The 13761-nt window shown below is 55.8% G+C and overlaps 1 protein-coding gene across 2 annotated transcripts in view; it reads left to right on the top strand.

The window, feature by feature from the left end:
- The first annotated feature begins 4310 nt into the window (after positions 1 to 4310).
- The window catches only part of CAMKK1 (calcium/calmodulin dependent protein kinase kinase 1), a 29837-nt gene continuing 20386 nt past the window's right edge, over positions 4311 to 13761 (top strand). Inside the window, exons 1-3 of one of the 2 annotated variants that reach the window (XM_070389233.1) lie at positions 4311 to 4449; positions 12202 to 12602; positions 13503 to 13550. In XM_070389233.1, coding sequence (XP_070245334.1) covers positions 12243 to 12602; positions 13503 to 13550 — 408 coding nt within the window. In that variant the 5' untranslated portion in view covers positions 4311 to 4449; positions 12202 to 12242. Of the gene's footprint in view, positions 4450 to 11542; positions 11707 to 12201; positions 12603 to 13502; positions 13551 to 13761 lie in introns of those variants that run through there. The other variant, XM_070389234.1, reaches the window with a different exon arrangement.

Genomic DNA, 13761 nt, shown 5'->3' with positions numbered 1-13761 from the left:
TCTCTGAAACTCAGCATCCCAGCTGTGAAACTCAGGGCTGAGCTGAGTGACCGTTGAGGTCCTCCTGGATCTCTCCATGGAGGTGGTGAGCTGACCCTTAAGCCCTGAGCCCCGCAGAGGCAGTACTGGGGATTGGTTCACCTTTATCCATGGGCCACTGTCCTGGCACAGCGCCTGAACATCGGCGCTCTTCCCAGTCTTCCACATGCCCCTCCCCTGGTTTTGAAAGGCCTAGCACTGGGACAATTAGAGACCCCAGGCATGGCCTCATGAAAGCTGGGCTGGGGAAGGGGCTGGCTGTCCTAGGAGAGAGTTGTGCTGGAGTCCCAAAGAGGAGAGGCAGGTCTTGAATGGAGACAGTGTGGGAGGGGTCTCCAGGGACCCTGCTGTGGGCATGACCCCCCGGCCACATGGGGTCTCTGGGCACCCCCATCACCATGCTCTGTCTAGAGCAGCATTGTCCGACACCAGTGACAGAACGTTCTCTATCTGTGCTGCCCAATGTAGTATTCACGTGTGGCCATTAAGTATTTAAAATGTGGCTCACGCAACCAAGGAACTGGATGTTTAATTGCATTTGTGTTAATTTAAATCGCCACATGTGGCTACTGGCTACCATATTGGATGGCATAGGCTAGCCCCACCCCTTGCCCCCAGGCCCTTGGCCTTCTGCCCTCTTCCCTAGCCAAGAGCTGTGTCTCGGATTTTACAAAACAGGAACTTTCCCTCTTCTTCCTTCTCTGGAGCTACCCGGTTTTGCACCTCCTGTTTCCTTCCCTCCTGAGCAAGCAGAGGATTCCTTCTTGATTTCCAAACCTCACCCAGCCTGGAGACCTCCCACCAGAGGCTGTCTCTCCTCTCCCACTCCTGCGTTTGCTCCCCTCTTCCACCTCCTTCTCACCCTGCTTCTCCACCCTGCTACCTTCTTGCCCTTCTGTTTCCCTGCTACTCGGCCTGCCCTCCCTTCACTGCCAACACCATTCCGGAAAGACCAGTCTACACGTATTCCCTCTGCATCCCCCCCTCTACAATTGGCCTCCAGCCCCTACCACCTTTCTAGATGCCCTTGCCAAGGTTACCAGCAGTGCCCTTGTTGCCACATTCAAGCAGACACTTCAGCCCATATCCTGCTTGGCCTGTCAGTCTCTGACACTGTTGGCCAAGCCCTGCTTTGTTGAAAGATTTCCTTTCAGCAACTCCTAGGTCCCACCCTCCCCTGATTTTCCTAGCCAGCCTAGTATACAGGGAAAAGATAGTTTTGAATTGCAGTTCTGCCACTATATGTACCTGGGCAAGTTGCTTAACTCACCAAGCTGCCTCTGTGAGTCAGGGATAATAATAGCCTCTACTCAGGTTGGGCTAAGATATATAAAGTACCTAGCATGGAGCCTGGTACACAGCAGTGCTCTGTCCCTCCATCTATCCTCTCTGCCAATGGTGGAGTCAGCAAGCTGTCCCCAGATATGTAGTCTCTACAGTGATACAGCCTTTGGTTCTTGGTTGGGTATGAGGCTGCCTAGAAGCTGCATTTCTCAGCCACCTCTTGCAACTGGCTCTGGTCATGTGACTAAGTTATAGCTAATTCGATGTTTGTAGAAGTGTCATGTGACACCTTCTGGGAACTTTCATTAAAAGAAAGCTGGTAGATCTTTTGCCCGGTTCTTTATCTTTGTCTCCATCTCACTGCCTGGAATTCATATGTGATGGTTGGAACTCTAGCCATCACCTTGAATCATGAGGACAAGAGTCAAATCCAGAGGTTGCTGGAGCAGTGAGTGGAAAGAGTCACATCTGGGAGGTCTTTGTGGAGCAGAGCTGGAGCAAAACTGTTGCCCCCAAACTAGGTTCATCTTGTAGTGGGTGTCCAGTGAAAACACACAACCAAGCCAAAGAGTGGGAGAAGGAAGGATTTATTACTTGTAGCAAGTAAGGAGAACACTGGGGATCTTTCTCTGTAACAGTGTCTCTTGGAACAGCAAAACTGGGGAAGTTTCAAGCTTAAGGCACATGCTTATTATTCATGAAGAGGCTTGGGGAGTTTACGTATCATAGAACTGGGGCAAAGGTTGACAGGAGGGTCAGAAAAGCTCAGGGTCATCCCTTAGGTTTCGGTTGATCTAGTGGTTGAAGGGGGTTTCAATTCTGCAAAACAACTCAAGAAAGTGCTTCAGGCTAATCTTTACCATTGAAACAGAACTGCGGGGTCTTTACCACTGATATATCATCTTTGCTGCTGCTACTTCTTTGCCTGACAACAGTTGTTTGATTCTGCATTCTTTTGTTCCTTTAAAATCATTAATTACTGGGACCTGTTCATTCATTATTGAGACCTGTTCAAAGACAAGCATTGTGGCCAGGCTTGGATCACAAAAGCGGCTTAGGGAACAAATGACTTCTCTTATACCAAAATGCTACATTTGGTTCTTTTTCTCGGGGCCTCCTTACTTTATCTGCTTACAATACCAACTCAGGACTGTTTACCCTGAGGCTTTTACGTGGAATTTCTGTTATGTAAGTCAGAACTGATTCTGCCTACTACAGAGATTTGGGGGCTTCCCTGGTGGCTCAAATGGTAAAGAATCTGCCTGCAGTGCAGGAGACCTGGGTTCAATCTCTGGGTTGGGAAGATCCCCTGGAGGAGGAAATGGCAACCCACTCCAGTAATCTTGCCTGGAGAATTCCATGGACAGAGAAACCTGGTGGGCTACAGTCCATAGGGTCACAAAGAGTCGGACATGACTGAGCGTCTAACACTATACTACTACAGAGATTTTTTCTCCCCTAAAACTGTCTGTCCGCAGCCCCTGTGTATTTGCTCTGAGTTATCTCACCCTTTCCCATGGCTCTACTATGGGTCCTTCCTGATAACTCCTCAAAACGCCTCACTGGCCCAGCTCTCTTCCCTGAACTCCAACCCCACACATCCGATCCCCCGATTGCCATATAAAATTAATTATTCACTCAACAAACATCTTTCATGCAATGTGTCAAGCTGTGTGCTGGATGAATCAGGCACAGTCCCGCCGTCAAGGAGCTCACAGTTCAGAGAGGGGAACAGGCAAGTAAACAGATGCCATAAACTTCCAAGGAAGTCCCTAAGGAAGGTTGTTAACCCGTGCTGTGCAGTGAGGTCATGGGGAAGGGTTTCTGGTAGAAGAAGCATTGAATCAAGCCCTGAAAGGAGTAGAGCTGGTGGTTAGGACTGATGTCATGGAGAGCCTGATTAGATCTATTCCCAGGGTACTGCTGAGCCATGGGAGACTCCTAAGCAGGAGCTGACCAGTTGGACTTGTGTTTCTGAAATATTGTTCTGGACACCAGGTAGAGAAAAGCTAAGTGGGTGAGGGTGGTGGGGGAGGGCGACGAGGTTGCTTGGGGCTGGGAGTCCCAGGAGGAGGCGGCTGTAGCAATTCAGGTGCAGGAAGACAGTGATCTGAGATAAGAGAGGGACAGAGAAGTAGAAATAAGTGGCTGGATTCCAGGAATATTTAAGAAGGAAGTTGGGCAGGGCTTGGTGATCTACTGGTTGGAACAGGAAAGGGGTTGGCTATCCAGACTCCCAGGTTTCTGGCTCCAGATTGAGACAGGGACGCAAGAGGCTAGGTTTGCAGGTGTGATATGGGGCTCCATCTTGGACAAGTGGTGGAGTGAGGTGCCAGAGGGTATACAAGTGCAGAATGTAACTGAACCAATAACTGATGAACTTGCCAGGGAAGAGGTGGGCTACCTCCAAGCTCAAGACCTCCCGCCCCAGCTAGGCTATTCCTGTTGCCTGCTCATAGGTCCCTTCCCCAAGTGACAACCCGATTCTGACCCCAGCATTATGTTAGAACCGCTTCCCTTTCCCCCTACACCCCACAGCAGCAGAAGGCTAAACTCCTGAGTCTACCATTCAAGGCCTTTCTCCCTGGCCCTAGGCCTGGGCCCCATCCAGTGGCTGATCTCGCTTCGCCCCTCCCCTAATACACACTGCGCCTCATACCCGCCCCCGAGGGCGGGGGTGCGCTCTTGCCCCTGCCAGGCCGAGATGGCTGGGGGACAAAGCGTAGGGAAGCACCCGTACCCTCCAGGCCCCGCTAAGGGGCGCAGGCCGCGGCCTGGAAGGATTTCGGGGGACCCCAGGTAGCGATGGGGGCGTGACGAGGCCGGTCCCGCCGCAGGGGGAGGTGCCTCTCTGGAGCCACCGCCCGCCGCGGCCCCTCCCCTCTGGGAGCCGGGCGAGAGTCCTGGGCTCTGATTGGGCAACTCCGGAGGGGGGCCGCGCAGCTCCACCAATGAGCGCGCGCCGGGCGCGGCAGCTGGCGGAGGAGCGAGCGCAGCCTGGAGCCGCGGCGCCGCGGGTCTGAGCTCGGTGATCTCGGCCCTGGGAAGGCGGGCGGGGCGGGGTGCGCGCCGCGGGAGCGAGCCTGGCAACCCGCAGGGCCGCGGAGACTGTCGTTGGACGCTGAGGTAGGGGTCGGCTTGGGGGGGTGGGGGGTCAAGGGCGGGGGAGCGTGAGGGGACGAACGCCTGATCGTCTGCCCGGAGCCTGTAGGGGAGAGGGATGGTCTGGGAGGTTGCGAAGACAGCCCAGACCTAGTCCATGCGGGGATCCTCCCCTTCGGTCTGCGGGGCCCAGTCTTTGGGGTGCCTCCTGCCGGAGCCTGCATCTGTCTGCGCCGGCACCCGGGACCCGGGACCGCATCTCCGAGGACGCTCCGCCGTCTGCGTCCCATGCCTAGCTCTGATCTGCGGGACCGCGTCCATACCCAGCGCACTACCCCCTCCCCTGCTCTTGGTGGGAGGCCGTGCCTATGAGGAGTGGGCCCAGACTGGGGCACCCACGTGTGGATCTGCGCGGAGCGCTCCGCCCACACGGCCCTCCCCCGAGTCTTCCTGCAGGAGCTGGGGCTGGAGGATGAATGGGACAGATGCAACGCTCTCGTGGCTTCGGCTGCGCTGCGCAGTCCTCCTGGCTGGGGCGGGGGCGGAGGGGGGCGGCGGAGGTGGAGGCTGCGGTGGCTGCGGCCTGACAGGCGCAGAACTGGTAGCTCGGAGGGTGCACACGTGCTCGAGGACCTGTGTGTGGTGTTTGGAGGCGGGTGTGCGTGTGTCACGTGGGCATAGGAGTGTGCCTGTGTGTGTGAGGGGGGTGCATTTACTGGATGGAGTGGTGTGTGAGGGCGGGTCACGCGGACATGGGCGTGCGCCTGCTCCGGGAGTGGTGTGTGTATGTGTGTCTTCGGGGTACAGGAGTGTGTAGAGAAGGTTATGTCCCAGGTCACAGGACTATGTCTGGGTGGGCACACATGGGGTTTATATCCGCCACGGGGGTGGGGAGTCTGCAGGAGCAAACAGCTTGTGTCCTTGAGGATGCACTGGTCGCCCCCACATCCCTCATTTTTCCCTCTAGAGCATACAGATGGAGCACCCACCGAGTGCCAGACTGTATCCTAGGCCCACAGACTCTGGGGACCCCTGCCTCTTCCTTGGCCTGTTAGCCCTAGTCCCCACAGAGGACAGAGGGTTCTTTTTTTTTAAATCTCATCCAACGCAGTCACTCCCCTACTCAGACCCTTCCTTTGGCTTTTGAGATTTCCTGGTCTCTGTCCAAAAAGACCCCCGAGGCCAAGCCCTGCGTCCCAGCCAGGAAGTGGCTGTCTGTCATGCACAGTGTGACCTTCCATCGCCTCCTCTGAAACTCTTACTCAGCGATCAGGAGCTTAAATGCCACCTCCTCCAGGAAGCCATCCCTGAGACCAGGCACAGTGAATGACTGTGCCTTCTCATCAAGGTGGAGCTCTGCTTGCCATCAGGTACCTCTCACACATGGACACCACAGTCCAAGGACATCGGCCTTCTTGCTGTTCCTCAGATAGCATGATCACCGTCTTATCTGGACGCATTGGGTCTTAGTTCTGACACATGGAATCTTTGTTTGAGTCATGTGGGATCTTTCCTTGAAGGATCTTCGGCTCATGGACTCTTTGTGGTACGTGGTCTTAGTTGCTCAGCAGCATGTGGGGTCTTGGTTCCCTGACCAGGGATGGAACCCATGTCCCCTGCATTGCAAGGTGGATTCTTCACCACTGGACCACCAGGGAAGTTCCTGGGCCTCACTCTTGATTCCCCTCAGACAACTGTAATTTTTTTCTCCACAGCATGTACCACTTGACATGCCATCTAATTCCCAGCTTTCTTGTTTGTTGCTTCTTGTCCCACTAGAAATTAAACTTCACTGAAGCAGGGACTTTGTCTTTTTGGTTTGATGCTTTATCTCCTGGCACCTAACACCATGCCTGGCACATACAGCAAGTGCTCAGTTGAGTTTTTTTCATGTGAATGAATGGCTCTGGGTTCCCTGGCTGCTTCCCAGCCTCTGAGCCCCAGTCTCCTCGCTGCTCAGAGCAAGGTCTCCTGCTCTTCTGTCCTTCAGATTCCAAGATCCTGGAAGGCCAGGTCTGGAAGAACTGAGACCAAATTAACTTGCATGTTAGCAATATCCCCTCTAGGAAGTGGTATGGAGGATGGGGTGGGGTGGGATTGAGGTGTGAGCCTGGGGGTGGGTGGCAGGTATGGAGGAAATAGTGGGGAAGGAAAGTGGAGGGCTGGATCTGGACTTTTTAAGGAGTTAAGTTTGGTGACCTCACCCAGCTGTGGGGAGATCAGGGAGGAGATGTCTGAATTGTCCTCCAGCAGCCAAGGAGAGGGAGGTGTGTTCCTGGCAGAAGGCACAGCCTGTCTGAAGGGCTGGCAGCACAAGAGAGTCTGCAGTTTGGGACTTTCGGCCAGAATGGAGAGTAAGTGGGGTAAGGTTCGGGGGTTAAGGATGGGCAAAAGGGAAACGATGGGTGATAAGGAGGGCTGCCAGGCTTCTGGCCTGGGAGAACTGGGAGGATGATGGCACTCATCTCTGAGATGGGGACAGAGGAGGAAGAGCGGACTCGAGGGAAATGCTGAGCTGAATTGGAACCGAGCTGCCGGGGAGCACCGAGGGGAGGAGGCAGCTGGCTGGAAGGAGTTGGGCTGGAGGCATGGACCTGGTTTGGAGGATGAGGAGGGGCAGAGAGAGGAGGGAGGACCTGGAGGACATCAGCAGGAGCCACTGAGGATGTGCTAAGGGCTGCTGGGCTGAATTAGGCGCAGAGCCCACCTCAGTGGCTGGGGCCTCCCTGGGGATGGTGGGAGGGGGCGTTGTCACAGCAGGCATCCTCCAGCATGACTTGGCACCAGACGCCTGGGCCTCCCCCGAGGGGACTGAGTCATCCCAGGCGGAGGCGGGAGCCGCGGAGGCCACCCGTTGCCAGGGCCATCCAGACACTTGTCAGGAGCATAAACACAGCTTCTGTGAGGCAGCCTAGGGATACCAAGGCCACCTTCTATGTCTGGTCCCAGGGGACCAGACCACCTCCTTACAGCTTTCCCTTCTGGCCTGTCCCCTGGCAACCAGGACCATGTCTTGTCTTGCCTAGATGGTAGCTGGGCCCCTGCTCAACCTGGCCCTGAGATTCCCAGCGGCCTTCCAGAATTCAGGGCGAGATCTGAAGACATTCATCCCAGGCGGGGCTGCTTGAACCAGTGTGGGTGAGAGCAAGATATGCCTGCTCTGTCCTCTTCTGGGCCTCCTCTGAGGGACCAAGGTGATGAGGTTCATCTTGAAGAGGAGACCTGGTCCTGTGGGGTCTGGAGCCAGGGTCTGCATCCCCTGTGCGCTTCGGGCTAAGTCCCTTCAGTCATGTCTGACTCTTTGCGATTCCATGGACTGTAGCCCGCCAGGATCCTCTGTCCATGGCATTTCCCAGAGAAGAATACTGGAGTGCATTGCCATTCCCTTCTCCAGGGGATCTTCCTGACCCAGGGATCGAACCCAAGTCTCTTGTGTCTCCTGCATTGGCAACCAGGAGGGCCTCCTGGGAAGCCCCCTGCATCCCTTAGGAGCAGCCAGATACCTGGGAATGAGGTGGGGATGAGGGACATAGCCTGGAAGGAGAAGTCTGAGCTGGGTAATGTGCCAGGCCATCCTGGAGCCAGGGGTAGATATGGGGCTATGCTTTGTGGGCTTTTTGTTTGTTTTTGTGTTTTTAAGAGTAACTTTTTTTTTCTTTTTTGTCTGCACTGGTCATTGTTGCTACACTTGAGCTTTCTCTAGTTGCAGAGAGCAGGGGCTACTCCCTCGTTGTGTGCATTGGCTTCTCTTGTTGCAGAGCACAGGCGTGCGGGCTTCAGTAGTTGTGGTACACAGGCTTAGTTGCCTTGATGCATGTGGCATCTTCCTGGATCAGGGATCGAACCTGTGTCCCCTGCATTGGCAGGCGGATTCTCAACCACTGGACCACCAGGGAAGTCCTTGAGGCTGCACTTTGTGTGCACAACAAGGCTCTCTCTCTCGGTGGTTGTGACAGACATATCCTAGCCCCACATCACTCAGACACAATCTGCTTCAACGTCCATAGTCTCATTCACTTCCTCCCATAACCCTGGGAGATGGCAGGATGGGGGCTATCTATCCTATTCACATAGCATACCGAGGCTCCAAAAGTTCAATGATGTGTCCAGGGCAACATAGCCCCAGTCTGGGAGGACAGCTGGGGGTCGTGCTTCTCAGTGAGGAAGGGCCTGAGCCTGGCCATTCTCACCTGCAGGACCAAGCTGGTCCCTAGGAGGCTCCCCATGCCTGTAGAAGTCCTTGCTCTGCCCTGGGCCTGGCTGCCAGCCTGTCTGTCCTTCTTTATGCCCATGTGGCTCCTAGCTAGCCGCCGAGTCAGTTTCTATACAGTGTCTATAGACTTAAGGGCTTAAGCTTGGGGATGGCCTTGAGAAACGCCCTGGGTGAGCTTCCAGAGAGGGATGGGTCCTACCCAAGACATACAGCCCAGCCCAGCAGGCAGCCCCGGGCTGGTGGACAGGTGACTGTGTGGGAACGTGGGAGGTTCCAACTTGACTTTCTGAGATCAGGTTCCCATGGCACCCAGCGGGTGCAGGGCCCACCCCCTCCCCCAATCCTGGGGCACGGGTACACAAAGACCCCAAGACACACAACGCACATGAACATGCTTAACCACCGAATGTAGACCACAGCCGTAGATTTTTGTTTCCGGGCAGACGGGCTCCTGTGTGCAGAACCCCCTCCCCCCACACACACTGTTACCCAGAGCTGACAGCCCTGCTCGCCCATATTCTCTCACTTGACACACACCCTCACACACAGGGTGCCAGGCCCTGTCGCCTGGACACAGGCAGGAACCGGGGGCCTCCCCGGGGCACCTCCTGCATAGCCGTGCTTAGTCACCTGAATCTGATCCAGGCGGGAGGGAGTGTGGAGGGCCTGACGTCAGCTCTCACAGCTGCCTGTGCCGCCCGCGCCTCCATCTGGGCCACCGCGTGTCCCAGGCAATCACAACAACAGCAACACAACAACTCAGTTTTACGGGGCTCCGTTAGGGGCAGGCCCGGTTCTGAGCCCGGTAAGGGCGTTCCTTCCTTACTCCTCCCAGCCACCTGGGCAGTGATACTGCTGCTAACCCCATTCTGCAGATGGGGAAAACCCAGGCACAGAGATCAGTCACCTGCCCGTGGATGGGCACACCACCAGGAAGGGGCGTTGGCCTGGCAGCCTGGCTTCAGAGCCTGGGTCCTAAACCAGGGAACAGGGCCCCAGAGTGGAGCAGGAAGGGTCTGCCCTGACCTGAGGTGTGACCCCAGACCCACCCCTGTCCCTTGCTGGGCCCTACTTTCCTCATCTGAGAAAAAAAGGGTGACAGTCTCAGGGAAAATCATATGTAAATTTGTTGGGCTCTGAGGCCTGTGGCCTCTGCCTGTGATGGTTCTCAGTCCCCTGGGTTCCTGCTGGGGACCAGAGGACAAGAGTTCCAGACACTGCCATCCATTCCCTGCTGTGGGCTGGGGTCTTAAGCTCCTTGGGGTTCCCTCTCTCCTCTCTGCTTTCCCATCTGTGTAATGGGGCCAGGACTGTAATGATCACTATGGCAAATATTTATTGAACGCCTACGATGCCTCAGGTACTGCTGCAGAGGCTAGTGGTCTTATGGAGAGGAGGCAGACAAGAACCCTAATCTGTGGAGTTTATGTGGGAGAAAAAGAACTTACAGAGTGAGGGGGAAGGGTGGCAGGGTGGGCCAGGCTTGGAGGGTTCCTTTTAGCCCTGGCCTCTTCCTTCTTGAAACCATCTGGTTCCTAAAGCCTTTCTGATGCTCTAATCCCATTCCATCTCCTCCAGGAAGGCCTCCATGATGCTCTAGCCCTACTCACTTCCTCACCTACTTCAGAGAAGCCTTCCCAATGTTTTAGTCTATTTGCCACTCTAACCTCCTCCAGGGAGGCCTCCCCGATGCTCACATTCCCCTCACTCCTTTAGGTCCAGCGTCCGTATCTTTTCCTGTTGCCAGTCTAGATCCCCTTCCCCCTTCCTTTCTGCATGCCAACATCAGCTCCACCAGGCTACCACTCATTCAATACTTTGGGTGTCAGACACAGGGGGTCTGGACCATGCCCTTACCCACAGTTCATTTCCAAGTCTTGTAGGCTTGGGAATCTGGGAAGGTCCTGCATCTGTAGTACAGATGGGAAGACTGACGCTCAGAGCTGGGAAGGAGCTGCCCTAGGTAGGTTGGCAGGCAGGACAGGAACCCAGCCCAGGCTCCTCTGTAGCCAGTGGACTCCAGCGAGCCCAGCCTCCTTGACATCTGTCAAAGTAAGGTGATGGGGGAATAAGGAGTGAGATAAAGACCATGTTCTCGAAATTGTTTTGTGGTGACAGTGCAAGTTACCACCAGACAGGAAGGGCAGAGGGTCAGGAGTCCACTTACTTCCTTTTCCGGAGAAGATACTCAGTCTGGTCCAGGAAGGGGGAGGGGCACTGAGTGGGGTGGGGCCTGTGCTCAGCCCTGGGCAGAAATGGAGTCCCAGCCTGCGTATCCGGGTTCAGCCCAGGGTCAGGGTTCAGCCCAGGGATGTGGTTGAATATGAGGGCTGGGACTGGACACCAGAGGTTGGTTTGGGGTTCAAGCTGGAGAGGTCTGGGGCCTTGCTGGGGGCTCAGACTACAGTAGGACCAGGGTGCAAGGCCAGGCCAGGGGAGCATCTCAACCTGAACAGATGAGGCGAACATTTTGGCCACATGAATAAACTGGAAGGGAAAACCAGGAGAAATAAGTGCAGTGAAGTCTCTCTTCACCGTCATCAGAGCAGTAGCCCCCTCCTCTAATGGAGCCTGTCCTGGGCTGCAGGCTCTGCTGGGGCAGGGAAGGGAGCGATGGGAGACTTGCCCTATGGCCCTGGAGAGGCCTCCCTGGAGAAGGTGCCAGGGTGGGAGAGGCTGGAGCCCCAGGGAAGTCTTCCTGGAAGCAGCAACAGGGGTGGAGGGGGGGACCTGAAGCATCAGGAGCTCAGCTCGGCTTCAGGCAGTGCAGCGGCGGTGGCGGCAGCCTTGGAATGCTCTGCTGTCAAGGGGTGGAGCTGTGAGTCACTGGGCTGTCTGCTGGATGGGGGCCCAAGCTGACCCTGGGTTCTGTTTCTGCCAGTGCCGCGAGGCCTCCAGTTATGCCCATGTCTGTCTGTTCTGACTCCAGAATATCGAATTCTCCCTGCTTCCCTGTGAAGCCAGCAAGGCTGATGTGCCTGTTTTACAGATGGGAATACTGAGGTCTAGAGGGCTTGTGTGCAGCAGAGCCAGATGAGTTCCTGGAATTCCTTTTTTTAAAAAAACCTGTATGTATTTTTGGCTGTGCTGGGTCTTCATGGCTGCACCGGCTATTGTCTGGTGGCAGCGCGCAGGCTTCTCACTGTGGTGGCGTCTCTTGTAGCGCACGGGCTCTAGGGCCCTGGGCTTCAGTAGTTGCGGCACGTGGGCTCGGTAGTTGCTGTTTCTGGGTTCTAGAGCTCAGGCTCAACTTCAATAGTTGTGGCGCATGGGCTTAGTTGCTCCACGGTATGTGGGATCCTCCCAGATCAGGGATCGAACCCCTGTCTCCTGCATTGGCAGGCGGATTCTTTTCCACTGAGCCATCAGGAAGCCCTCTGGCATTCCTTTAGTGAGGAGGGAGACCTCAGTTTGGATGCTGGCGACCCAGGCAGAGGGAACAAGCAGGGCAAAGGCATGGAGGTGGGACTCGCAATTTGTGGCTACGGTGGGGGTGGGGCCTGGGAACCTGACCTCCTTGCTCGGTGGCCAGGACTGGAGCCTTCTCTGCCCTCTTTTCTCAGGCTCCCCATAAGGCTGCACTGAGGACCCCTTGACTGTGGCAATGGAGGGGGGCCCGGCGGTCTGCTGCCAGGACCCTCGGGCTGAGTTGGTGGAGCGAGTGGCAGCCATTGATGTGACCCACTTGGAGGAGACGGATGGCAGCCCGGAGCCTCCCAGGAACTGTGTGGACCCTCCGTCACGGACCAGAGCAGCCTCCCTGATCCCCAGCGGTCCTTCAAGACACCCTGCAGTCCGGCCCAGCCTCTCGACAAGGAAGTTCTCCCTGCAGGAACGGCCAGCGGGGAGCTGCCTGGAGGCCCAGGCTGGGCCTTACGCCACGGGGCCTGCCAGTCACATCTCCCCGAGGGCCTGGCGCAGGCCCACCATTGAGTCCCACCACGTGGCCATCTCGGACGCAGAGGTTGGTGGAGCAGAGCTGGGGGTGCCCATGCGCTTCTCAGCTGTCCTCAGTGAAGACCCTTTGGGACCCTTTGCTCCTCCCCCTGCCACACAGCTGTCCAGACGTTGGTTTGCATACCCCCGGAGCTGAGGAATTCACTACCTATGTGGCCTCTTCCCACCCAGGGGAGCTCCATCTGAGCCAGTTGCTGCCTCCTATAAGTCCCACCATTCCCACTCCCAGTCTAAGCCTAGGAAATAGATCCCTCCCTTATTCCCCAAGAAGTCTGTTTCGGGATTTGAAGATAGACAGTGTGTTCTCCTGTCCCCCAAGGCTTCGCCAGCTTGAGTCCCCCACTTTAATCCTGCCTCACAGAGTCTGCTGTGACTCAGAAACTGCCAGTGTGCTACCAGCCTCTGGGCTCCCACTGGCTCTGTCTTTGCCTCTTAAATCTAAAGTGAACCTAAGTACCGAGCAATCTACAGATTTTAGAAGCTGAGGTTTTTATGCCTGAGCCAGGGCTCTGGTCTCCGGTCCCAAGGCTGTCCTCATTTTTCTTGTCTACACAGTCTCCTCATTCAGCTTCTTCTAGAAACACTTGCTCGTGGATTTCTTACATCAGGGTCTCCCAGCCCCCAGTATCCCGGTGGAAATGAGTGCATTTTTCCACCACTTCTCAGGGAGCAAAGCATAGGCAAGGTTCACCATTCACATATTCAAACATCATCCAAGTCTTCTGGTCGCTTTCAGTATCGCTTTTGGTGTTGGCGCGACCTCAGTTCCCCATCTAAACCTGAAATGTTGAGGAGGCCCAGGGCTGGGGGTGAGGGGCCTGGGGCCAGGATCGGGCCCTGGAAGTGCACGTGGAGTGCTGCTTCTGGATCAAGCTCTGCCTGATGGCCCCTCTCTTTCCCCCACCAGGACTGCGTACAGCTGAACCAGTACAAGCTGCAGAGTGAGATTGGCAAGGTAGGCCTGGGGGCAGGCCAGGAGCAGGGGGAATTTGTCTTGGGGGTTTGCAGAGCCACGCTGTCTGGATCCTCCACAATCCCCTCTCCTCCTCTGGGAATGTGAGGCTGAGCCAAGAAGGTCCTACCCTGGATATGAGGGAAGTTTTATCCTCTACAGGGGATGGGAGATAATTTTTGATTCCTGACTCCCTGGAGTTTTATATGTTTAT

The sequence above is a fragment of the Bos mutus genome, chromosome 19 (assembly GCF_027580195.1).
Source record: "Bos mutus isolate GX-2022 chromosome 19, NWIPB_WYAK_1.1, whole genome shotgun sequence".
Taxonomy (NCBI): Eukaryota; Metazoa; Chordata; class Mammalia; order Artiodactyla; family Bovidae; genus Bos; species Bos mutus.
Note: the sequence above shows the minus strand (reverse complement) of the source record. Positions and strands in the feature narration are given on the sequence as shown.